This window comes from Artemia sp. Qi Xiang Cuo, chromosome 3, assembly GCF_049724085.1.
Source record: "Artemia sp. Qi Xiang Cuo chromosome 3, ASM4972408v1, whole genome shotgun sequence".
Taxonomy (NCBI): Eukaryota; Metazoa; Arthropoda; class Branchiopoda; order Anostraca; family Artemiidae; genus Artemia; species Artemia sp. Qi Xiang Cuo.
Window position 1 is genome coordinate 66367338 of NC_142796.1, and position 26729 is coordinate 66394066.

Below are 26729 nucleotides of genomic sequence, written 5' to 3' on the forward strand. Positions count from 1 at the left end.
TCAGCTCAGGTGTCGATTGCTAAAAATCTCGTAAATTTTTATTCTTCAATTTCTATTGGTTTCTTAGAATAAAGAAGGAAACATCAAAGATTGTCTTTTGACTTGTGAAAAAGGGATATTTTTTTTACGATTGGTTTATTTGTTGTCCTTTATTATTATTATTAAAACAAGAAGGACTCGTGAAGGCTCTGTTATGCTCTGCTACAGCTTTGCGAGGCCTGCTCTCCGTTTTTTCTTCTTTTTTTAGCTTTCAGTGAACTAAACAAAAGCTTTGGAACAAAGAGTTGAACTGATCCCAACTTGTTTTGAAAATAATGAATTCATTGGAATTTATTCTGCAAAGTGATTTTCGCTCTAATGGTGTAACTAGAATGTTAATTTCACATACTATGTTGTTTCATTTTCTTTTGCACTTATTTATCTTGAAATAAGTAGGCATTATTAATAATAATATTGTTATTATTATTGTGGATAGGCTCATAGAATTAATTGACTGTGGCCTCGGACCACAAAGGCTTATTGCCTCCGTATCCCCCTCCCTGCAAAAAATATAGCATCAACAGCTGCTGGGCTATTGGTTCCCTCTCGGGCATGTTATTTGAGATAGGGTTTTCTCTTGTCTTCTCCCTAGCTTGGAGTAAAGAGGCTTCCTTGGTAGAGACAAGATGTCTATCTTCGTTTTCCTATATTTACCCCAACACCAACCGCCTCCAAACCGTTTTCCTTTGAACCCCAGCTACCAGCTTCAATTTTACTTGAGGAGGTGACATGCGTCTGTCAAAATAAAGGGGAAAGTCATCTACCACTCCCAAGATAATAGTAGATAGCAGCACCTGGTCTTCTGAACCAGTGCTAGCTAAGAAATTTCTTTCTCTTACCTCAGGCTGCTTCTCAAGGGATCTTTTCCTGTACCACTGTCGGTACTTCATATATCCACGAGACTGATCTTTTTCTTGTATGACTTGGAAGCTATTACTGACTTCAGCCAATAAAGCTGGTAATGGGAGTTTCAGTCTGTCGTTTGAAAAGTATTGTCGTGAAGCGCCGTTATTTTACCACTCATTTTGTTTCTAGTAAATTGGTAAATTGACCGATGAAAATGAATGATCAATTTTGAACAAGGTCGGTCTCAAGCGGTTAAAAATTAATCTTAGCAGTAACATCACCATAATATGTTGGTAAATATGACTGTCAAGTCGATAAAATCCATACCCCGCCCCAAACATTTTGACTAGCAACGCCTCTGCATAGGTCCGCAAAGTTGAAGATTATCTTCTCATATGGAATGTTACGACATTGGAATGTTACGACATTAAAAAATGACTATCGTATCGACATTTTGACTGATGAATTCAGACGATTCGAACTGGATTTATTAGGAGTTTCAGAAACTTATATCCCAGGGGTAGGAAGCATGAATTTAAGTGATGAAAAATTTGTCTATTCAGACACCAAGGATAGGGTACATTGAAAGAGATTAGGCCTCATGATGAATAAGAAAGCTGCAAAGTCTTGTTAAGGCTGGGAAGGTATTAATAATAGAATACTAATTGCTCATTTTATGACTAGAAAGTTCAGGGTATCAGTTATAGTAGTATACGCCCCTGTAGAACCGACTGATGGAGATACTAGTGACTCAGATGAATTTTACTTACAGTTACAGGAGCAAATAGACAAGGTCCCAGGTAGAAATATGATGTTACTACTGGGAGATTTTAACGCCCAGGTTGGTAGAAATAAGGATAGATAGTATCCCAGCTTAGGTAAATTTGGTGTAGGAAAAGAAAACAGTAATGGATACAGACTTTTGCAATTTTGTAGGTATAACAATCTAGTTATAACCAATACGCTGTTTGGTCATAAAATGGCTCATAAGCTAACATGGTATTCACGTGATGGTAAGACAGCAAACCTTATTGATTATGTTATAGTAAACCGAAGACTGGCAGGATCAATACAAGATACTAGGGTATATAGGAGTGCTGTTATTGATGTTAAAAGTAAAGATTACCATCTAGTAGTTTCAAGGTTTAATTTAATGCTGAAACATCGGAAGGGTAACTACCTCCCGAGAAGTTATGTGGTAGAATCTAGGATGAGAATTTGAGAGAAACTTTCAAGTAACAGTTGAATACTAAACTTGAGAGTTTAAAATTTGATTATGTGGAAGATGGTTGGAATAATTTTAGAAAAAAAATTTGTGAAGTTGCTGAAGGTGTATTAAGGAAGAAAGCTAGAACAGCAGCTAAGAATATTAGTGAAAAAGCCTTATGTTTAATAGAAAGGAGAAAGGACTTGTACAAGAATTATCTGAGTGATAGATCACATGAAAAAAAAGAAATGTAAAGAAAGTGGAGAAAGCATTGAAATATGAACTAAGGAGGTGTGAAGTGGAGGCCATGGATAATATTGCCGAGGATTTAGAAGATGCAGCTAGACGGCATAATAGTAAAATATTGTACTGGCACGTTAACAAATTGAGAGGTAGTAGTGAATCCGGGCTTGTCCCAGTTAAAGATAGGAATGGGGTGGCAATTAGCGATGAGGAAAAAGCTAAAGCGAGATGGGCCGAACATTTTGAGAACTTGCTTAACCGATATAGAGTTGCAGGAAAAAATATAGAGGAAAATGAAAAAGTTTGTGATACCTTGGATGTGAAGGAAGATTTGTTTTGTGAGGAGGAATTAGCAACAGTACTAACAGGATTAAAGAATAATAAGGCTCCAGGTGCTGATAGGGTAATAAATGAGTTTCTTAAATATGGTGGCTCTGAGGTTAGAAATAAGTTATTGAAGATTATGAATATTATTTTTGAAAAAAGGGAAGTACTAAACAATTTTAGAAAAACATTAATTAGACCCTTTCTTAAAAAAGGTGATAAATGCCAGTGTTGCTATTATCAAGGCAACATTTTGGACTCATTAGGTAGCAAACTACTCTGCAGTATCGCAATTTTTAAAATGACAGATGCTGCTGACAACGTTGTAAAAAAAGAATAGTGCGGTTTTGAAAAAGATACAGGATGTGTTAACCAAATTTTCACTCTTAGGTTAATAATTGAGAAGTGCCTAATTTTTCAAAAACCTTTGGTCCTCATTTTTATAGATTATGAGCAAGCGTTAGATTCTGTTGATATAGGAGCTTTAGTAAAGTTTTTATCCTTGTATGGTATACCAGACAAATACATTAAAGTGATTAGTGCTATGTACGAGAATAACACTGCTACGGTTAAGGTAGGTAATAAGGTTAGCAGCTGGTTTTGTATTAAATCAGGAGTTAAGCAGGGTTGTGTTCTATCCCCCTTTAGATGGATTATTTTGATGGGCTGTGTTTTAAGGAGCACAGGAAAGGCAATGGGAGACCGCGGAATCAAATGGGGAGGAAAAAGTCTCCTGGGCTTGGATTATGCTGATGATTTAAGCATCCTAGATGAAAGTATGAGCAAAATGAATGAAGTTTTAGAGGTTTTGCGAGTTCAGGGTGCTAGAATTGGTTTGAAAATTAATGTTAGCAAGACTAAGTCACTAAGGCTAGGAATAAGTGAAGATAAAAAGGTGACGTTGGGTAATGAAAAGATTGATCAGGTGGGCAGCTTCACTTACCTTGGTAGTATTATTAGTAAAGATGGTGAGAGCAGTGAAGCAGGGATTATTGGGATGGACTGTGTTTTAAGGAGCACAGGAAAGGCAATGGGAGACCACGGAATCAAATGGGGAGGAAAAAGTCTACGGGACTTGGATTATGCTGATGATTCAAGTATCCTAGATGAAAGTGTGAGCAAAATGAATGCAGTTTTAGAGGTTTTGCGAGTTCAGGGTGCTAGTATTGGTTTGAAAATTTATGTTAGGAAGACTAAGTCACTAAGGCTAGGAATAAGTGAAGATGAAAAGGTGACGTTGGGTAATGAAAAGATTGATCAGGTGGGCAGCTTCACTTACCTTGGTAGTATTATTAGTAAAGATGGTGGGAGCAGTGAAGATATTAAAAATAGAATAGCCAAGGCTCAGGGTGTTCTTTCACAGTTAAAAAAAAGTCTGGAAGAATAGGAAGATAAGTCTGCAAACCAAGATTAGAATCTTAGAAGCTACAGTGATGACTATACGAAAAATGTGGTTCAATACCGCTTTCTAGGTCTATAATGAAAGAAAGGTTGAGGTGGTTAGGGCATGTTGTGCGGATGAAGGTTGACAGATTGCCGAAGATAGTTCTTTTCGGCCAACCATCTAGGGCTAAACGGAAAGCAGGTCGTCCCCGTCTGGGGTGGGAGGACGTCATAAAGAAAGATTTAAAGGAAATGGGAACTTCGTGGGCGGGTATAAAAAGGGAGGCTTGGAATAGATTGGGGTGGAGGAGGAGCGTGCGTAGCTGTGTTGGCCTCAGGCGGCTTGGTGCTGCGATGAGTTGTTAGTAGTAGTAGTAGTTCTCATATGATATTAGATATTAATATTTTTTTCTACCTTAGCCGACAAATATTATTCGATATTATAAATTAACACTTTATATAACACCAATGGTAACCCTTGGACCTAGTAAAGTAACCTATAGTATATCATATTCTTTCGTGCCTGTTCTAATACTTTGTCTTTGCCAATACTGAATGGTGATTCCTTCAAACTGAGAGAGAAATGAATATGTCAAGATTTTCCATATTATATTACTTCATCTAAATTCAAGGGGTGTCATTTGGGGGGTAACAGTTGCCCCCCAATAATGTGGAGAAAAAATTAGTATATATCCCATGCCCCTTGACTATCCGGATAAGGACCTCTCTTGACCCCCCCCCCCCTATCAAAATGCTGAAGATTCGTCCCTGTCTAAATTCGATTATTGTTTTTACATAGGATACGTCCGACCATGAATGTATTTTTAATTTGACATCTTAATTTTAAATTAAATTTTTTGTATTATGATTTGTATTTTTTTTAAATGTTCATCAGAATTTCAGATTGAGTTGTTACTAGGGCGACCAGACTTAGAGATAACTGGAACAGAATATTTGAAGCGCCTCTAGGTTCAGGGGAAGTAAAAAAAAATAATCAAAAGTCTCCACGGTGAAAGATTTACTCCTTGTTGTAAATAGATCATGGTATTTTTTTTTTCAATTGTGATAGTAATTCAAATTCGAGCTTGTTTGTTTACATTATACGTGCAGCAAAAGAAAATAATAAATAAGTCCACCCCTCCCCCTCCCTCCTGTGTAGGAGGTTCCATGGCCTGAAAAATTTAACAAGGAAAAAAAATATATATTATGTGTATATTTAAAAAAAAAATCAGACAATAATAAATAAAAAAGCAACGTAAGCCTTCCTACAGGAGAAGGCGTACCACGGTTCAATTTTTCTTGATATTAATAAAAAAAATACTTTTTGCACAAAATAGGCTTTCAAAAAAAACGTAAAGAACTCCATTAAACCAAAAACGAACAAAAATAAAATCAAAGAATCTACCAAGTATACAACTACAATAAATCAGTATCAATAAATAAATGGACCCCAAAACAAACAGAAATTAAAATAAGTCAAACTCAAAACGAGCATTAATTTGAGTAGGGTTCTAAACCCTATGCATTCTAAAAGCCAGAATATAATTTGTACTTTACTTAGAAAAATTCAAATGAATTTACTGAAAAAAAGTGTATTGTCAGTTTAATAAACATATGCTGATATTTATTCCTTAAAATCCTAATTATTTTTTTTATTTATTAAAGTTATAAAAGTGAAAACATTTAAAAGATTTTTTTCAGTAAAAAAACTGTATATGGCCCCAAGGCATAACTTACAACGCTTGCCCTTAGGGGTGTGGGGGGTTTGTCATACTCAAAGACATAATTTCCAGAACTTTCAACTATGTTGAACAAAATGGTTGTCTCAAAGTTTTGATTGAATGTGTTTTGGGAAATGGTGGGCGTAAGAGGGGGTTTAGTTGCCCTCTATTAACTCTTGACTATTAAAAAGCGCACTAGTCCTTTCAATTTCCAATCCAATGAGCCCTTTTTGAAGTTTCTACGACAACGCTTTCTATAAAAAATATAATATGCCCCCAGGGGATAACTTACAACCCTTGCCCTGAGGGTTGTGGGGGGGTGTCATCCTCAAAGACATATTTTCCAGACCTTTCAGCTATGTTGAACAAAAAGGCAATCTGTAAATTTTGATGGTACGAGTTTAGGGAAATTGTGAGTGTGAGAGGGGGGTTAGTGGCCCTTCTATCACTTTCGACTATTAAAAAGTGCGCTAGCCCTTTCAATTTCCAATCGTATGAGCCCTTTTTGAAGTTTCTACGACAACTCTTTCTATAAAAACCTTACATGCCCCCAGGGCATAACTTAAAAACCTTGCCCTGTGGGCTTTGGGGGGAATATCATCCTCAAAGACATAATTTCCAGAACTTTCAACTACGTTGAACCAACCGGCTATCTCAAAATTTTGATTGGATGTGTTTGAGGATATGGTGGGCGTGAAAGGAGGATTAGTTATCCTCCAATTGCTTTTGACTATTAAAAACGACACTAGCCCTTTCAGTTTCCAATTGAATGAGCCCCTTTTGAAGTTTCTACGACAACACTATTAAAAACCATATATGCCCCAAGGGCATAACTTCCAACCCTTGTCCTGAAGGCTTGGGGGGGAGGGTTGTCATCTCCAAAGACATAATATTCAAACCTTTCAACTACGTTGAACAAAATGTACATATCAAAATGTTGATCGGAAGTGTTTGGGGAAATGATGGTTGTGGGAGAAGAAGGCCTTTGCCCTCCGATCACTTTCGACTGTTAAAAAAGGCCCTAGCCCTCTCAATTTTCAATCGAATGAACTCTTTGAAGTTTTCACGACAACGTTTTCTATAAAACCGTATATACCCCCCGGGCATAACTTAAAACCTAAGCCCTGAGGGCTCGGGGGGGGGGGCTGTCATACTCAAATACATAATTTCCGGACCCTTCAACTACGTTCAACAAAATGGCTATATCAAAATGTTGATCGGAAGTGATGGGAGTGGGGGGGGGGATTTTCCCTCCGATCGCTTTTGACTATTAATAAGGGCACTGGCCCTCTCAATTCCCAGTTAAATGAACCATGTTTGAAATTTATACAACAACACTATAAAAACCGCATATGCCCCCATAGTATAACTTCCAACCCTTGCCCTGAGGGCTGTGGGGGGTTGTCATCCGCAAATACCTAATTTCCGGAACTTAACTACGTGTAACAAAATGGATATTTCAAAATTTTTATTGGATGTGTTTTAGGAAATAGTGGGTGTGAGAGGGGTTAGTTGGCTTCCAATCACTTTCGAATATTAAAAAGGGCACTAGCCATTCAATTTCCAATCGAATGAGCCCTTTTTGAAGTTTCTACGACAACGCTTTCTATAAAAAACCTTATCTATCGATCGATACGATCACCCCTGGGGAAATCAAAAAAAACAAAAAAAAAAAACACGCATCCGTGATCTTTCTTCTGGCAAAAAATACAAAATTCTACCTTTTTGAAGATAGGAGCTTGAAACTTCTATAGTAGGGTTCTCTAATACGCTGAATCAGATGCTGTGATTTTCATTTAAGTTCTATGACTTTTAGGGGTTGTTTCCCCCTTTTTTCGAAAATAAGGCAAATTTTTTCAGGAGCGTAACTATTGGTATCAAAATTATGGTTTTTACAGTTTTGGTTACTATTGAACCGGGTCACTCCTTACTTACAGTTTGTTTACCACGAACTGTTTGATTTTACCTGTGGGTGGTTTTCAATTCATGAACGAGAAACGTACTTTGAAAGATTTTTTTTTCAATCTCCATTGTTGCCTTGTCAAATAATCCATCCACGCTTAATTGGCGATGGCATACTAAAGCTACCTTTAGCTATAAAGGCCACAGGGTTGTTGGTGAAAGTATGACAATTTTGCTCAAAAGAATCAAAATATTCTTTAAGGAATAGATCAATATGATATTATCTATTAAGGCCCATTTGGGTGTAGAAACGAACAAGATACTCCAGTCAAAGGGACTGAATCAGTGATTCCCCGCGAAGCCATATTTTATGTAGACATTGAAATCTTCGTGCAGAGTGATGTTTAGTTTTCTGAACACTTTCCTAATCTAATTGAGTAGGTTTTAGGATAGCTGGTTATCCTATAATTCGGATTATTGCCTAATGTACAAATAATAGCACACTTATTACAATGTCCGCCAGGAAATGACTTCCTGGGTAAATACCAAGACTCCACTCATCATAGTCAGCATGACTTTGGTGCTTCTGATCTCGACTGAGCATCGTGTATTCACGTTTTACTATTACGTATCTCTTGGTGTATATTAGTCTCGGTAATATACATTATGGCTGGCTTCACTGTTTCAAGCGAAGGAAGGTTACTGATCTAAAATTAAACCTGAAACTTCATACAAAATGCTAGACCATCGTAAGCAGGTCTGTCTTTGTGGTCCAGGGACAAGTAGGAAGCTGCTTAGTCGAGAAGCAGCCTGATCTAAGGCTTGTCTGCTTTTCATTTTGGAAACAGTGTAAATTAAAAGCTTTGTAGGATAGTCATCCCAGGAAAACTATTGACGTGTTGCTCCAAGGGGCAGTGTGTTGGTGAAATGAGGGCCGAGCTAATGCACCTTATATTCATCCTTTGTAATGGACCCGTTAAACCGGTGATGGTATTTCTATGCGGGGTTTAGAGCGGAGCATTTCAGTGCACATCCCACCAATTAGTTTTGGGCAGAAAGCAATACTAGTAGTTGGTTTGATACGGAGTAATAAAAAGGCATAAGATCGTGTCCTATCCCTGTTTACATAGATTATTGTCATTGATTCTATCCAAAATAAACTTTTTCGCATAATGACCAACGGGATGTGTATTGCAGGTACCGATCTCCTGACTCCCTGTATTTGGCTAGACTTACAATGCATGATTGGGGGTATGTATTTGGCTAGACTTACAATACATGATATCCCCCAGATTTAATCAGGTAAACATTTGGAGCTGGATTGACTCTTGGCTAAGCTTCCAGAGTCACACTCCTGACCCCTCTTCCAAAACAAATAGCCTGGACTCTAAGCCCCGTCGTTCTACCCGAAGGAAAAGAGGAAAGGCTACGAGAAAACATATCATACAGGAATTTAATTTCTCTTAGACTTGATTTCGCAGAACGTTTTAGCGTGTCGGATAAAAACGCTAGCGAAATAAAAGAATTTTTTGAGGTTTCCAGAGCTTGGGATACGACAAGAGGTTCAAAAATTAATTTTAATGAGGCTACGTCTCTTTAACGCTGAATAAATGAAGATAGAGAGGTGAGGCTAATTAACGAGGAAACAGACTAACCAGATGGTGTCACTTGCGTAATTATTAATTAAAGACGTAATGGGTAAAGGTAAATTGTTGATAAAGTTAGTGAACGCAGCAAAGATGAAAAAATTTAGAATAGCCAGGCAATATGGAGTTAATTTTTACTTTTAAACAAGCGTAAAAGAAAAAAAAAGTCTTAGAACTAAGGTTTCAATATTGGAAGTCGTCGCAATGGCAGTAGTAGATTATTAATCTGAAGGGAAATTTCAAACTGATTAGATTAGAGGAGGAAATTGACAGTTCTTTTGGCTTGGGCGATTTATTGTTGTTAGTAGCAGTAGTAATAAGAAAGAGACTATTGAAATTTAAGAATTCTTAAATTTTAGATGCTATGATTTTTTTCAATTTTTTTTTTTTGTATGTTTTAGTATATTTATTGAAGAGCTGATAAGAATGTGTGTATTAATTACAGAGGTATAACCTAATTTCTGAAGAAAATTGCATAGCACAGTAAGGTAAGAAGGTAAAGGATATGGCAATGGACCCTTTAAGTCCAAACTGGCTGTACTGGTCTCCGTCTCAAGGCCCTTCAGTCAGGAAGTGCAAGATGATTATTAAATAAACTTGATGCTGCTTTTTCGCAAAGTTTTTAACAAAAGATCCTTGTGGTTTTAGGAAAGGGAGAGGATGTGTCTGCTAAATTTTCACTCTGAGATTAACAATTTAGAAGTCCTTTAATTATCTAACTCATTAATAGGTATTTAATCCAGCTGATGGAAAAGCTTTAACAAATATCCTAATCTCTTTCGGCTTACCAGACAAGTACATGGGCTGCGTACTGGTGTAATTTTCCCTTGGTTAAGGTAGAAGGTGATGTTTGAAGTTGGCTGGGTATTGAATTAGCAGATAAGCCGAGCTGTGTCATACCTCCGTTTATGTGGATTAATTAAAAAAATTCAATCAAATAAGTTTTTTATAAGAAATTAAAGAGGTACATTAAACTAAAAATGAGCAGAACTAAAGTCAAATAATTTTCCGACCGTAAAACCCCCAAAAAATAACCATCAATAAATCAATGAAACCTAAAAACGAACATAAACTACAATAAATGACTGAGTCAAACTCAAAACCAACACTTAGCAGATCTTAGCACATCTTAGCAGAAACTAAGATGAGTTGGTCTGGTGCCCTTCTTGCCTGGAGGGGGATCCTGATTCCCACCCCCAAATTTTTTCTGGTGCCCTCATTTCTGTATTTTCTGTTTCTCACTTTTTAAAAAATAAATATGAGTTTTGTCAATTATTGGCTTCCTTTTTGCATCCCCCCGGGCCCCTTCCCAAGATTTCCCTCTAGAGCCGCCTTTGCTCCATGCCTTCTGAAAACCAGAATAGGATTTATTCTTTACTGAAAACAGTTCTTATTTCGAGCTGATTGTTTCTTTTTCTCATAATATTAAAAAAAATACATAAGCAAATTTATTGAACAAAACAACAAATGAATGTGGATGGACACTTTAATATGTATATACTGACATTTATTCCTTAATGCTTTAATAATTTTGAATTTATTAAGGTTAAAGAAGCCAAAACTTATTAAATTTATTTTGTTTTGAGCAAAGTGCAAATTATGCTCTTGTTTTCAGAAGGCATGGGGGCGTCAGCCACTCTCATCTTAGTTTATGCTTGTTTTGCGTTTGAGTCAGCTATTAAGACTTGAAATTTAGGCTTGACTTATGCAGAGAATTTGGGAGTCCTAGATAAAAATGTTAACGAAATGAATGAATTTTTGAAAGCTTTGAGAGCTGTTCAGAAGGCTAATCTCCTTAAACTAGAAATAAATTAGGGCGAAGAGGTTATATTAAATAACGAGAAATTAGACCAATTGGAAAAATTAATATAATATGAATATCATTTTGTGGTGAAGAAAATGAATACAGTGAGGATATAAAAAGTATAACGATCGAAGCATAGTATTTTTGTTTTAGTTAGAAGGTCTGGAAGGATAGAAGGAGAGACCCCAAATTAAAATTAGAATATTGGAAGGGCAGAAAAAGAGTACGCGATGCAGATGTACTTTAGGTTGTTTATAATGACGTTCTTGCGTGCTAGAAGCCTGACAAACAGAGGATAGACGAACAGAAGCACCAAATTACTTGGTGCCAAAATATTATTTTAACTGGACGTATGTATTACAAACATTTTTTCAGTAATTAGAATCATGGTAATAATTTTGGTCCACTATGGTCTTAAAACATAGGTACTTCAAAAGGTTGAGAAGGATGCGTTTTCAGAGGAATTGTTTGAGGACAGTTTCAGATACTCATTTGACAAACCACACACAAAACAACGAACGTGCCAAAATGAGCTTTCCAAAATTCTCGAGCTGCAATAATAGAAAGATAAAAATGACTCGACCATGTCTAGCTATCTGAAAGCAGGTCAACACCAAATGGGACGGCATGAGTTTATAAGAAATGATTGAAAGTAGTTTAAAACTTCAAGGAGGTGGCGAAGAATAATGCTGGATATACATTGCCATTCCGTAGCATAAGCCTCTTAACATAAGAATATAAACAGGTCTCTGATAGCTAATCTAAAGATAATCCACCAATCAGAGTGAATCTTATATTCTTAGTGACCCCCGCCCCCTCATTATAGCTGACACGCAATTACAGATCACCAAACGTAGCCTAATTACATTACAAATCAAGCGAATCAACTTGGCTGAATCCAGTATTGCCATCGTGTGACATTACTTCTTTTGCAATTGGGAAGCCTAAAATGTAGTTATTGATGTTTTTAATTCAATTAGCTTCTCAGAATTTTCAATTGATTGCACATTTGTCCTCTTTAGGATAAAGTCGTAGTTTGGTGCCCTAAAACGGCGGAAAACAAGACTTTCCTTGTTTTCCTGGCCCAACCTGTATGGTCACTAAAAAAAGAGCTTTAAATTTACATTTGAATCAGCTCCCTCCCAATTATCTTGGACCTTCAGTTTGATACAATCACCCCTGGGAAACAAAACAAATAAACATGCATCGACGATTTATATTCTGAAAACAAAAATGCGAAATTCCACATTTGGAAGATTGGAGCTTGAAACCTCTACAGTAGGGTTCTCTGACATGATTTATCTAAAGGTATTTTCAATAAGCTCGCTTGCTTTTTTGGGGATGTTTCCCTTTTTTTTCAAAAATAAGGCAAATTTTCTCAGATTTTTAGTTTTGAGTGGGTAACAATAAACTGAAAGAATTTTATATATTTAGAATCAGCATAAAAAGCCAATACTATCGGTGTAGCAATTGTCATGAGAATTCCATTTTTGGTTTTGGTGAATATTGGCCCAAGTCACTTTTTGCTTTGATTATTTGATAAGATTATCCTGTGACGAAATTTCTTTTGAACCTGTTCATTTTATTTAGTTGAATAAGAATCGCTATGTAGTTTTTGTTTGAGTTTTCTTTTCTTTTAATATAAAATACATAATAGTTAGATATATTATTGATTAAATTGATTGATCCTTTTGTAAGGAATCCTTGTTGTTTAAAATCTATTGTATTTTGTTTCATTTTAGATGCAAATTAATTGCTCTTTTTATTTGAGTTTTTTCCTAAAAGTATTTAAAGATAAACTTATTCCTACGAAAATATATCCTGAGATATTTTCCCTATCACCCAACCAGAACTGATATTTTGGCGTCTTTCCCTCCTGGAAAATTTTCTCCCGGTGACCTTGGGTGGAAGCCTCTCCCCCATCTGTCAAATATTTATGCTCTTTACTTTTATTATGAGAAATGTGCATTTTATTTTACAGAAATAGACTAAAAATTTAATATAGCACTCAGACGCTACGCTCGCCCTTGGGATTAAGTCATAAAGCTAAAAATCATCGGGCCTTTGAAGAATGGTCCATCATAGGACGGTTCAAGATTCCAAAAGTTTGAGCTTTGGACTCCAGCCTCTGACCGCCGCTTAGCTAGTCCCTAAAGGTGCGATGTAATCGACATCTATTAAATATTGTTTCAGTTTCTGCAATTTCATCAACCTCCCTAAGGAAAAATGGCGACGAAAATCGGATTATTGTAATTTGTAATCTTGTTGATATATTGCAACGTAGGTATTTTGTCTTTTATTAATCTGGTTTTGTTAATTGTTGTCAGTATTGTGTTATGTTATTCTTAGAGAGTTTAAGACGTGATTGTTAGGACGATGGAAATGGATAACAAAGAAGATTCTAGTGGTGAAAGCTCTGGTTGATGGGTCAGTGTTTCCAGTTGAGCTATGTCCCTGCGAAAATGGGGAATAAAGTTGGAGTTAGATAGACACTGGTAAAATTATACTTTAGCTACTTTTGGCTATCTTGGAAAGTGGTTAGGTTAGGTAAATGAAACTTTCAGGGATGGGTCTGCAGGCTAAAGTATGTCCAGGTAAGGTATTTTGAAGTACCTACCTCCACTCCTCCCTCTATAGGGTACTGAAATTGGCCTACATGACATATACCTATTGAATATTTGACAAAACAACATTTTACCTTATTTTGAGTTCATCAGTTTTCTTTTCTCTGCCATTAGTTCTGAAAATGCAATTCCTGTTATTTGAGTAGAATTTTAAGCCATATCAATGTTTTTTTTCAAAATTTAGGTTGTGTATTTGCATATCATTTAAACCTTTTAAATTGGGATTGAGCAAAGTTGTGAAGCTGAAAATAATTTAATTGTACTTCATTTGGTCAATATCTACCAAATCATATTATTGAGTTAGGAATATAGTGAATACACCATTTGATGCCTTTTTTTATGCTAATTACAAATTTAATAGCCTACGCATTTCTATCAGAAATGAATTTAAGCCCCCCCCCTATATAGGCTATACCTAACCTAACCCTGAATTGGCATATATAGGGGGGGCTGAAATTCATTTCCGATAGAAATGCTTGTTATATTTGTAATCAGCATACAAAAGGCATCAAATGGTGTATTCACTTTAGTCCTAACTCAATAATATGATTTGGTAGATATTGACCCTTCATTTAAGCAGAAGATCTATTTTGCAAGGTTTCACTTTTATAACACACAGTTTTTTAAAGGTTATGACCCTCTACAGGGAGAAGGAGTAAAGATAAGTACTTCAAAATTCCTTCTTGGGGACATACTTTAGCCTGTAGAGCCATCCCTGAAAGTTTAATTTTTCTAACCTAACCCCTTTCCAAGATAGCCAAAAGTAGCTGAAGTACAATTTTACCTAAAACATTAAAAGAAAAATATCATAAATTTGTCAAGTTCCATAAAAAAACAAACAAACATTAAAAAAAGTCTTTAATAATTGCTTCTTTAAATACAGCTGAGATTTTTGTGATTGATCAATCTGAGTTTTATAATTCAGCTAAAATAAAAGTTGAAAAAAGGAGAGGAGTTTCTTGCCATCTTGGAAAGTAGCTGAGTTAGGTGAATGAATCCAGGGCCATGAATATTGGGTAAATATCTTGGTGGCACTATAATTTAGCTAGGATAAAAATGAAAACATCATTTGATGCCTTTTTTTAATGCTCTTTCATAATTCAACAGTTTCTTCTGGGGCTAGTTGCATCTTGAGCCCTTAATTGGCTCCATAGGTATTTCATTTTTGTAACCACAAAAAGAAGTTAGCAACACTAGTTAAGTTATTGAAAAGTGGTTAAAAACATATTACTTGCTTAATAAGTTGTTCAAGGGTAGTATATTCCCAAAATACTGAGAAGAGTAGTACATTCCCTAAACAATTTATACCTCATTTATTAGGCAACTCAAACATAGGCCTACCTAAAAAATTGTCTTACCTTAAATTGCACTTGCCATCAAGTTAAGTTGGCTATAGATATAAACCATTTTCCTACTGTTCCAAGTTTTTCAAATGCTGTCAACAAAAATAGTGCTGAATTTGGGATTCAAAACTTTGCTGTCAACAATTCAGGGTATATTGCACCTCAGAGTATATATTTGCACTTTAGGGGGTGTGGGTAAAGTTTGTGGTTAATTTGCAGCAGGTCATATAATTTAGCTAGGATGAAAGTGAAAACATCATCTGATGTTTTTTTTATGCTCTTTCATAATTCAAATAAAATACCTTTAGGGATCAAGATGCAATTAGCCTCAGAAGCAATCATTGAATTATGAAAGAGCATATAAAAGGCATCAAATGATGTTTTCACTTTTATCATAACAAAATTATAGCACCAGCTAGAAATTTACCAAATATTGCCCTGGTAAGGCGTCTGTCTGGTAACTACTGTCTATTCCTTTAATATTTCTAGGGATCAGAAGATTGCATAGCTGACAGGTCTACACCTTTATAAAGTTTAAGCCAAAAAAAAATGTTAGGTAAATTTCCAGGGGTTGGCCACTTCTGAAGGACTGAGGGTAAAAAAAAAATTAAAATGCTACTTTAAGTAAAATACTATTCTTGGCTGTCTTGGAAAGGGGTTAGGTTAAGAAAATGAAACCTCCAGGGATGGGTCTACAGGCTAAAGTATGTACTGGGAAGGTATTTTGAAGTACCTACCTTCACTCCTTCTCCCTCTAGAGGGTCCTGAAATTTGCCTACATGACACTGTTGAAATATTGACAAAACAACATTTTACCTTAACTTTCAACTATCAGTTTCCTTTTCTGTGGCTCTAGTTCTGAAAAATGTAATTCCTGTTATTTGAGTAGAATGTTAAGCCATGTCAATGTTTTTTTTCTCCTAATTTTGGAAATGTATTTGAATATATCTAAAACTACAAATTGGGATTGAGCAAAGTTGTGAAGCTGAAAACAATTTTGTTGTACTTCATTTAAGCAAAAGATCTATTTTACTAGGTTTCACTTTTATAACACACAGATTTTTAAAGGTCAGGACCCTCTTAAGGGAGAAGGAGTGGAGGTAGTTACCTCAAAATACTTTCCAGGGACATACTTCAGCCCATAGACCCATCCCTGAAAGTTTTATTTTCCTAACCTAACCCCTTTCTAAGATAGCCAAAAGTAGCTAAAGTTGAATTTTACCCAAAGAAAAGTAGTAAGCCAGGCCTACCAATTAAATTCATTATTTTATGGTCTTACATTTATCAGTTTTTTCCCTGACTGTATACTCTGCTCTACCCACACCTGTTTTTTCCTTATATAGTATATATAGTAATACAATGTAAAAATTCTAGCTATCTTGAAAAGTGGTTTAGTTTGGTAAATGAAATCAAGGGCAAAGATATACCCTCTGAAAGTATTGCCAAGCTACTATGTCAAACCTTGTCTTTTTTCTAAGGCTTAGAAGAGTATTAGTCTACAGTTTGGCCTAAGGTCTACTCAAAAGAAAACACTGAAACTTTATGAACAATTTTTGTTATATAATTATTAAAAGCAATTCACTTATCTTACCCTCAAATCCCTCCAAATGTGCAAATAAATAACCAAATCCTATGTTTTCCCATTCCTGTGCTTTTTTGATGGTGCTTTTTGCCATCAAATCCATGTAAAAAACTAAATTCTATATTTTCCCATGCATTTTCCCATTCCTGTGCTTTGTTGATGTTGCTTTTTGCCATTAAATCTATTTGAACAAAAAATTGATAAATATGTCTGAAACATATAATTTGGGGTTATTTATTTACACATAGGGGAGGATTAAAGAGAAGGATTTTTAGCTAGTAATGATATAATTTTTTGGATTTTTTATTTTAGATCTTCAGTATTTTCCATTGACTGTGCAACTATAGAATAACACCCAGGTTTGTTTAAAAAGGGGAGGCAACCAAGGCAGTTGCTCTGGGTGCCATGGCTAGGAGGGCATCTGGGAGGTTGCTCTTTTGATGACTGATCAATTTTTTCACTAAGTTTTGGCTTTTTTCCTTATATTTGAGTTGAGAGGTGGGATCTGTAATGATTTTGCCTGAGGCACCACCAACCCTAGAAACAGCTCTGCTAATACCCTTACAAGAATGTACAGGCCTACAAAACAGGTCTATACCAATCTAAATTCTGAAAAAATGTTTTGTCTGTTCTCTGTTTCATTAGCTTTGGGTTTTAAAAATGCCATTCCAGCTGTTTTAGTAGAAATAAATTCAGCTTTATGAAGAATCCTTTAGAATTTTTAGCCATGATAAGGGTTTTGGTATCACTATGCAATTAGGGTTCTTGAGAAGGAAACAATTCTAACTTCAAAATACACAGAAAAATTGTAGTTAACACATTTTGAAGCTGCTTATACTCTAATTTAACCCCCTCCTCTAATTTGCAAATATTCAGACCAAATTATATGGTTTCCATATATCTTGCCAAGCATCACTCAGGTTTTGACTGGATTCCCGTAAATCAAATCAATGCTGATTAAATCAGAAATAGAAACACATGAACAAAATATGTATTGATCTTTATATTTGCACATTAAGGCAGGGGGTTTAGTGTTGGTAAGGTATAGCTTGAGCAGCTATAAAATGTGCAAACTACATTTTAATCTACATATTTTGAAGTAAAAATCGTTTTTCAGCTTCCCAAGAGCACCAATTCTGCATTCATACAAAAATTTAACTAATAATCTTGCAGATTTTTAAACCTTTGTGATTTGTGATTGAGTGAAGGTGTGAGGCCCAAAAAAATTTTCCTGTGCTTCATTTGAGCATATATATTTTGCAAGATTTATATGCTCTTGAATGTTACAAGTATTTTTAAAGGTAGCTCTAGAAAAAAGTATATGCTAGAATTTACCATTAATTGAATCTTGTGTTTCATTAAGATATTTTGTTTAAGTTTCTACTGTTTAAATTCAGTGAAATTTAGTTTGGTAACATTGCTCAGCTACCAAACTTCTGAAATAAACATTGTATGCTAAAATAAAAAGAGAAGAATCAAGTTCAGTGATTTGTCTCTCAGACTAAAACACTGCAATTTTGAAAACTTTTTAAGAATGCCAAAATGCTTACATCATTCCTAAAAGTACTTTGTTTTACCCCTCCCCCCATAATGGTTAAATATTCAGCCCAACATAAATATTCTACCAGAATTTTTCATGTGACTCTCATGTTCAAATTAACATAATGGCAAACAAGCAAAGAGTGACAGGAAGAATCAGCAAACAGGCAACAGCTAAGTTCAGAGAGAATACATAAATTGGGCTGAATATATTTGGCCATAAAAGTAGGGAGGAGGGAATAAATTGAAGTGTCTTTGGGAGTGAAATAACTATCTAAAAAAGGTAAAGTAGTTTTCAGAATTAATTAAATCTAACAATTATACTTTCTTTTTCTTTTATGATGTTTCATTCAGAAGAATGGTAAATCTGCACTGTTATCCCTTTAGTTTTGTTGGATTAAATGGAATTGTGATAAAATGTTGTTTTTTTATGTTTTAAAGAAGTGGGTAACATAAGAAGGAAACTGACAATCTGATTAATAGAAACATCCTGTATTAGCATGAAAGGGTGACTGCCATTCCTTCTTCATCTCCTGTTATTTACATCCATGCAAAAATTTTCCATAAAAATCACTATTGACAGTGACCTAAAATTCAGCACTCATGCTGAGAAGTCTGTTGCTGGTACTAGTTCAACTATGGGGCTGATTAAGAGTACTCTTTCCTCTCATTCTGCTAAAGTCATTAGTCTTCTGTACAAGGGACTTGTGCATCCAAAGATTGAAGTTGGAATGTCTCTTGCCTCCCCTTATTTTAAAAGACATAAATGTTTTGGAAGATGTGCAGAGACTTCCACCAAAGTGATATCCAACATGCAAGAGCTATCCTACCCAACTAGCAAAGCTGAAACTTACAGCACTTGCATACAGGAGAAATAGAGGTGATGCCATTCTAGCTTATAAGTTAATGAGGGTTAAAACTAGAGGTTATCACCTGAAACTTGTCAAGCCGTCCACAATTTATAGAGTCTAATTAGAACAAGCTATCCAATGAAACAGTTACTGCTGAATCCATTGTTTCAGCTGAATGAAGGCTAGATGCTGAGTAGTCCTCCAGAGAGTGTAAACTCAATTGTCATGCTATCAAAGATGGAACAGCACCTGTTCACCATTGAACCTGCATACAACTAGTCATCATTCCAGAGCTCTACAAGGAGAAATCCTTAGATTGCTCCTAGCTGCAATTTAAGGTAATACTCTCCCAGCATTATTTCCTACCCTTGGTCCTAATTAAAAAACATATAATTGTTTTAAGATCAAAATTTTCCATGTTTTCTAAAGGTAGTTTCTGGGGAAATCTTGTTTTAAGGAGATGCACCAGCCCTTTTCTTTTTTATATGCATGTAATCTTTAATGTTAAACAATTAAATGCATAATTAAACTATCAGCAGTGAATTAACACTATGCTGATGATTTAAAGCTTCTTGGACCAGCTTTATCATGTTAAGATTGTGCCCTATTATAAAATAATCTTGGACTGCTTTGTCAATGGTTGAGGCTTGGCTTCTTGAATTCAATGTTGCCAAGTACTCTATCATTCATTTTGGCAAAACAGTATCTTTGTTGCTCTTATTTTCTCTCAGGCCGCTCAATCTCCTCTGTAAATAACAAGCACGTCACCATTAATAATGAACTAAAATTCAGTACCCATGCTAGGAAGTCTGCTGCTGGTGCTAATTCAACTCTGGGGCTGTAAGGCACACCCTTTCCACTAATTCCCAAAAAGTCATCATTCCGCTTATGAGGGACTTCTAGCCCCTAAGTCTTGTCTTTAAATAATCTTGGGAAAGATTATTTACTCTCCTTGAATCATAACCACAGTATAAAGATATAGCAGTAAGTTTACTGCAGATAATTTCTGGCTCTTCATTCTTGGTGCAAACAAACAGCTCCTCCCACTTATTCTTGTATTAGCTTGTACAAACAGCTCTCATTTGATTTGCCATCAGCAGTCCAATTACCCTGGAACACATATTTTGGCAGAAACTTTCTCAAAATGCCTTTGAAACCAACTTGATACTTCAAAACCTAGTTTTAATTCCTAAAAACATCTAATTTTTCATATATGTATTGGAATAAATTAATTTAAAATTAGTTTCTTCAAAATTTAGTGTTCCAACGTTGAAGCCAAGTTTTGCATTCAAGAGAAATCTGACTTGTCTACCTGTGAAAAGATCTAATGTTGGTTATGTTTCTACATTCTCTGGAGCACTCGCACCTCAGTCTGGGTTTTCATAATGGGTGAGATAGGGAAAGATCATACTGCCTATAATTTATATACTGTGATCATAACTGACAAACATGAATAAATTTGTCAATGATTTCTAAAATTCTTAGAAAAGTGAGTGACCGTTCCAAGTTTTTCTTATTCATATATTTTTTAGAAATAAATTTTAAGTTGCTATCCCAAATGCAACTAAATTCATACTATTTTTGTGTATAAATAATCTAATTGAAGAAATCAGCTTATGTGACCTACAATGACTGAATTATTTAAAATAACTAGGTAAAAAATTATTGTTTGATCAGATTAGAAGCCCTTTAAAGGTAATCAGTGATTAAATATAGCTATTAATATTAACGTATTATGTTATGAATGTTGACTATTTTTTGGTCTTTATGTATTTTTATTGTTGCAAAATTATCTCATGAATTTGGTGTGTATTCTAAACTTAGTTTCTAAATTTGGTTTCTTTGATTCCCAGCTAAAATTTAGTTTCTTCAGAAATCTTGTCAAAACTAAGATAAACCTGCATAATTTAAGTATTTTGGAAAATTGGGTCCAACTTTGCCCCCCTCCAAACCCTAGGATTTTGACAAAATTATGCCACCGCCTTTACAGGCGGTGGCATATTCTTTGTCAAAGTAATGATCCCATTTTCTTTGTCAAAGTAATGAATCCCAGTCCTAAGCTTTGGGAGTGTTATCTGGTTGCAGTTATTTTACATATTAGACAAAAGTCTTAGAATTGTGTTGTAAAAAGCTCTTACACCCAGAAATAGAGTTATCTAAGAGACAAATGAATTTTTTAAAAATTTTCTTATTTCCTATCAAACTATTTATGAGATATAGTAAGGGAATCTGCATGGGGACTATTATACAAGAAACTAAGATAATGTCTAATAATGGGTCATAGATGCATGATTTTTGCAGGATGTTTATAAAAACGATGCAGCACTGCCAGGGTTCACATCCATTATAGGTACTTCTGGTCTCCCATTGTGGAAAGAGACTTGTGTATTGTCTATCGAGATGAAAATCTCGTTTCTTATTGCCTTGTTGTAAGAACCCTAATCATATTTCATTGCAATTAATCAATCCTAAAGTGGTCAATTAAATGCTCTTAAAAAGTCAATTATATTGAATTTGTAAATGTATGCAGGGGAAGGGGAAAGATTGGATCAAATGCTCCCCTCTCCCCATAACATGGTGCCAGTCTGTTTTCAATTGTGTTTTATTTACCTTTCAAATCAAAACTGATTTTTGTATTATTTTCAGGCCAACACAGACCTAGTATCTTTTTTTATGCATAGATGTCTGAACCAGAGAAAAAACGGTTGAAACTGGAAATTGATGAAACTTTCAAAAGTGATGATGATTTACTGAAGAAAATCCTTGAGTATAAGAACAATCAGCTTAGGGCCCTTCATGAACTATATGTTAAGTCCCAGTCTGAGCTATATTATTTGCAAAATGAAGGTGACTTTCTACAATTTTCTGAATGGTCTAAAGAACCAAACAAAGACCTCCATGCATACCTTGACAAACAATCTCTGCCAGCACTTCAAAAGCCCAAAGCTCTTAAGACTGAACAAGTAGTGGCATCTGTACCACTAAAAGTCTCTCTAAAGACTCCTGGACATTCTGGTCCTGGTAGGCCATCTGTTCTTACACCTGAGCAGCTTGCAGAAAGGGCTAAACATGAAGCTGTTATTGTCCAAAGAATTGTCGAGCTTCAAAGAGAAGGGCTATGGAGTGAGAAACGCTTACCAAAGGTAGCTGAGCCCCATAGATTAAAAACACACTGGGATTATTTACTTGAAGAAGTTCATTGGCTTGCAGCTGATTTTGTCCAAGAAAGAAAATGGAAGTTAGCTGCAGCCAGAAAATGTGCAAGAATGGTTCAGAAGTATTTTCAGGACAAAGAACAAGCTGCATTAAAAGCTGAGAAAGAGCAAGAAACTAAACTGAGAAAAATAGCCTCATTTGTTGCAAGAGAGGTAAGACAGTTTTGGGGAAATGTTGAGAAAGTCTCAGAATACAAGCAGAATCTGTTACTTGAAGAAAAGCGAAAGAAAATGTTAAATCAGCAGTTGAACTTGATTGTACAACAAACAGAAGAATTCTCTTCTCAATTGGCTGAAACAATGCAAGGTAAAGTTCCAGAAACGCCTCCATCTTCCAAAAGAGAATCTGACATTGAATTTGAGCCTGAAGATGGCTCCACTGATGATGAAGAGACTATTGATAAAGAAGAAAAAGATATGAATATTTCAAGTGTAGCTGAAGAAATTGACTATTTAAAAAAAGAATCTGAAATACCCCTTGAAGATCTGTTAGATTCATTACCACCTGGATATCTTGATCATAAAATTGAAACACCAGTTGACAGTGGTAGTGACTTTGAAGCAGATGAAAGTTCTGATGATGATGAGGCAACTTTAGATGAACAAGAAGAAAATGAACCAGTGGTTGATCATAAAGATGAAATTAAAGAGTTAGAAGCTGAACAAAACCTTCCCATAGAAGATCTCCTTAAGAAATACAGTGATATTAATAGTGAAGAGCATCAAAAGACAGACGTCAGTACTATTATTAGTGATGATGAAAGTGAAACAGAAATGAGTGATTCTGATAGTGAATCTAAACTGGTAGAAGAAATGATAATTGAAACTCCAGAAATGGAAAATGAAAGCAAAGATGTTGGCCTTGAAGCATTGCTTGGTATCAATGACACTGATGATAGTGCAAAAGAGAGAAGGACTAAGTTATCAGAGGCTGTTGAACTTGCTGAGGCCTTCCAGCCAAAAGGAAACACTTTAGCTTCTGCTGAGGTTCGTTTTGAAATTCATTTGCTACTTTGTGTTAAACTTAATTTTGCTTTGAACTAAAAACCAATAGTAACTTGAACAAACTAGCTATTCAGGTCACAAAATAAACTAGCTACTCCAGTTGAATAGATAAAAGATTCATATATAGATACTAACAAGACTTACAGCCAACCCAAAGTTTATTATTTTGACTTACAAATTAGTGACAAATTATCTCCTAGCAACTCTTGTTTTGGACTTGTCTACTTTTAACTGATGTGAGTAGTCTTTCTTTTCTTTTTACCCTCTTCCCTTACAATATTATTTTTTGTTTTAAACTGTAAAATAAAAGAAATGCTGTTACAAACCATGCACCCTTAAGAGTAAGGACCCCCAAAAAAGTTTGCACATGTAGGATTTGGTGCTTTGGGGAAGTCATATATAAATATATATATATACACACACACACACACACACACACACACACACACACACACACACACACACACACACACACACACACACACACACACACACACACACACACATATATGTATATATATATATATATATATATATATATTATATACATATTAATACATATATATATATATGTATATATACATATATATGTATATATATATATGTATATATACATATATATATGTATATATATATATGTATATATACATATATATATGTATATATATATATATATATATATATATATATATATATATATATATATATATATATATATATATATATATATATATATATATATATATATTATATATATATATACACACACACACACACACACACACACACACACACAGAGAGAGAGAGAGAGAGAGAGAGAGAGAGAGAGAGAGAGAGAGAGACATATATATATATATATATATATATATATATATATATATATATATATATATATATATATATATATATATATCCATATATATAATATATATACACACACACACACACACACACACACACACACACACACACACACACACACACACACACACACACATATATGGATATATATATATATATGGATATACATATATATATATATATATATATATATATATATATATATATATATATATATATATATATATATATATATATATATATATATATATATATATATATATATATATATATATATATTATATATATATATTAATGAAATATATATATATATATGTATATATACATATATATATGTATGTATATGTATATATGTATATATATATATATATATATATATATATATATATATATATATATGTATATATACATATACATATATATATATATATATGTATATATATATATATATATATATATATATATATATATATATATATATCCATATATATATAATATATATATATATGTATATATACATATATATATATATATGTATATATATATATATATATATATATATATATATATATATATATGTATATGTATATGTATACATACATATATGTATATATACATATATATATGTATATATACATATATATGTATATATATAGGGGAGAGTCGGGAACCCTGGGACAATTTCAACTTAAAGCTCAATATCTCCTACATCTACAGTCCAATTTTCTTGTATCAAATATCAATCTGTGGCAAAATCATTTGGCTTTTACTGGGATTTTTCTCAGATTTATATTGCTTGCAGTAAAATTAGCAAGACTTAATTTTCAGGGGGTCCTGTTTTGTCCCAGAGTACCACTTGTGCGGGTACTATGGGTCAGGGTGGTGGGTACTTTGGGACACTGTGATAAATCAATTAAAACTTCATATATTTTGTGGTATAAAACTGTAAAAATACAATAAGCTTATTTAAAAAATTATTCAACAGAGTAGTTGGTCAGGTCTGCATCAAAGCTGATCATCTTGACAATGCATTTTGTTCCACGCGAGACCATTAGAACTGGCAATTTCATCACTACTTCTGAGCTATTGACATACGCTTCATTGCGCTCTTTTGGAAACGTAAACCTCCAGGCTGGAACAGTTTGTTTCAGAAAATTGAAAGTATAGCCGTCTGGCTCGGCCTTAAGCACTTCACCAGTGTAGAATTTCAATCCCTTTTTCCCCTTGCACTCGACAAGAACAGAGTCACCGGACCAGATACTGGGAGTCACAGGCTCCTCTTCCGCCAATCGGAAATCTTCAGAGCAGAACGAGTCGTCAGAATTGTCGTCACACTCAAAATCCCCCAGTCCTGCTTCATCTCCACTTTCGTCACTGAACGTCACCAATCTCTTGGTAGTTTTCTTCTGAATCTTCAGCTTTTTGGCAGGAGCCGCTATCTCGATTTTCTTTAATTCCTTCTCTTTTTTTGCCTTCCTTTAGTTTTCTGCAGCTTTGATCGAGTCTTTCACCGGTGTAGAAATCAAAATCTTGGATATTCAAGACTTACTGCTTTTCTTTCAGTTTGTACCTTCCCTTCTTGGCAGGGGTATAACATTTTCTGGTAAAACAAACGAAGTTGAATGGGTTGTACTACTGGGACTCTGACTCAACCGAAGCTCTTGCAGATCTGATAAATTTTCATGAACAGCAGCAGACTGATTTCCCGGCTCAGTAGTATCTTCTCATTGCAAAGCAGGAAGAAAGTCAGACTCTTGCATTCAGCAGTATTCAGCAGGAAAATTCCAGGCTTTGAGAATCCACTAGTGATGTTAGTCTGAGAGAAGGCCTTAGGAAAAGCAACCCCCAGTAATTCACCAATCTCATATTCCATCACTGCTTGATTAGGATGAAGTCTCAACCAGTTCTCCATTGCCTGTGACCAGTAAGTCTTTAAAGGTCCATAAACCAAAATGTATAGAGGCTGCAACCTGGATGATGTGTGCGGTGGGAATGTAAGTAAATATATTCCCTTTTCTTTGGCCAACGAAACTGCATTGTAACTGGTGGGACTTTCATGATTGTCCATCAGAATCAAGACAGGATTCTCAGGAGATGGGTGGACATGTGATACAAAGTGCTCTGAATACAGCAAAAACAGATCCTTTGTCATCCAAGCATTTCCAGGCTTGCCACTTGCTACTCCAGCAGTCTCTAGGGATGGGGGGCTCCGTCAAGAAGCCTTTCTACAGAACGTGCTCATGGGAACATCAGAAAGGCTGGAATAAATCCTCCCATGGCACTTATAGTGCCCACCATGATCACCAGCTTTCCTCTCTCTTGGGAAGTTGTAGCACCAAGCTGCTTTACTTCCTTCAGGCTCAGCTCTCTTTGACACTTGGTCGTGAGCCTAGTCTCATAAAGTATGTGTATATGTGACCGAAGTCACTAGTCACTGTATATGTGACTGAAATATCTGGTATTTTTGTGAATTTCTATCACTGTCTATTAAAAGGATTTTATCCCTATTTGAACTTTTATTTGTATATATATATATATATATATATATATATATATATATATATATATATATATCAATGTGACACAAACAGTAT

General features: G+C 34.9%; 1 protein-coding gene across 3 annotated transcripts in view; it reads left to right on the top strand.

The window, feature by feature from the left end:
- Nucleotides 1–13323: 13323 nt before the first annotated feature.
- Nucleotides 13324–26729, top strand: part of dom (domino helicase) — a 107934-nt gene continuing 94528 nt past the window's right edge. Inside the window, exons 1-3 of one of the 3 annotated variants that reach the window (XM_089086501.1) lie at nt 13324–13395; nt 19226–19392; nt 21701–23256. In XM_089086501.1, the coding sequence (XP_088942627.1) occupies nt 21736–23256 (1521 nt within the window). In that variant the 5' untranslated portion in view covers nt 13324–13395; nt 19226–19392; nt 21701–21735. Of the gene's footprint in view, nt 13400–19225; nt 19393–21700; nt 23257–26729 lie in introns of all 3 variants that reach the window. The other 2 variants (XM_089086500.1, XM_089086502.1) reach the window with 2 other exon arrangements.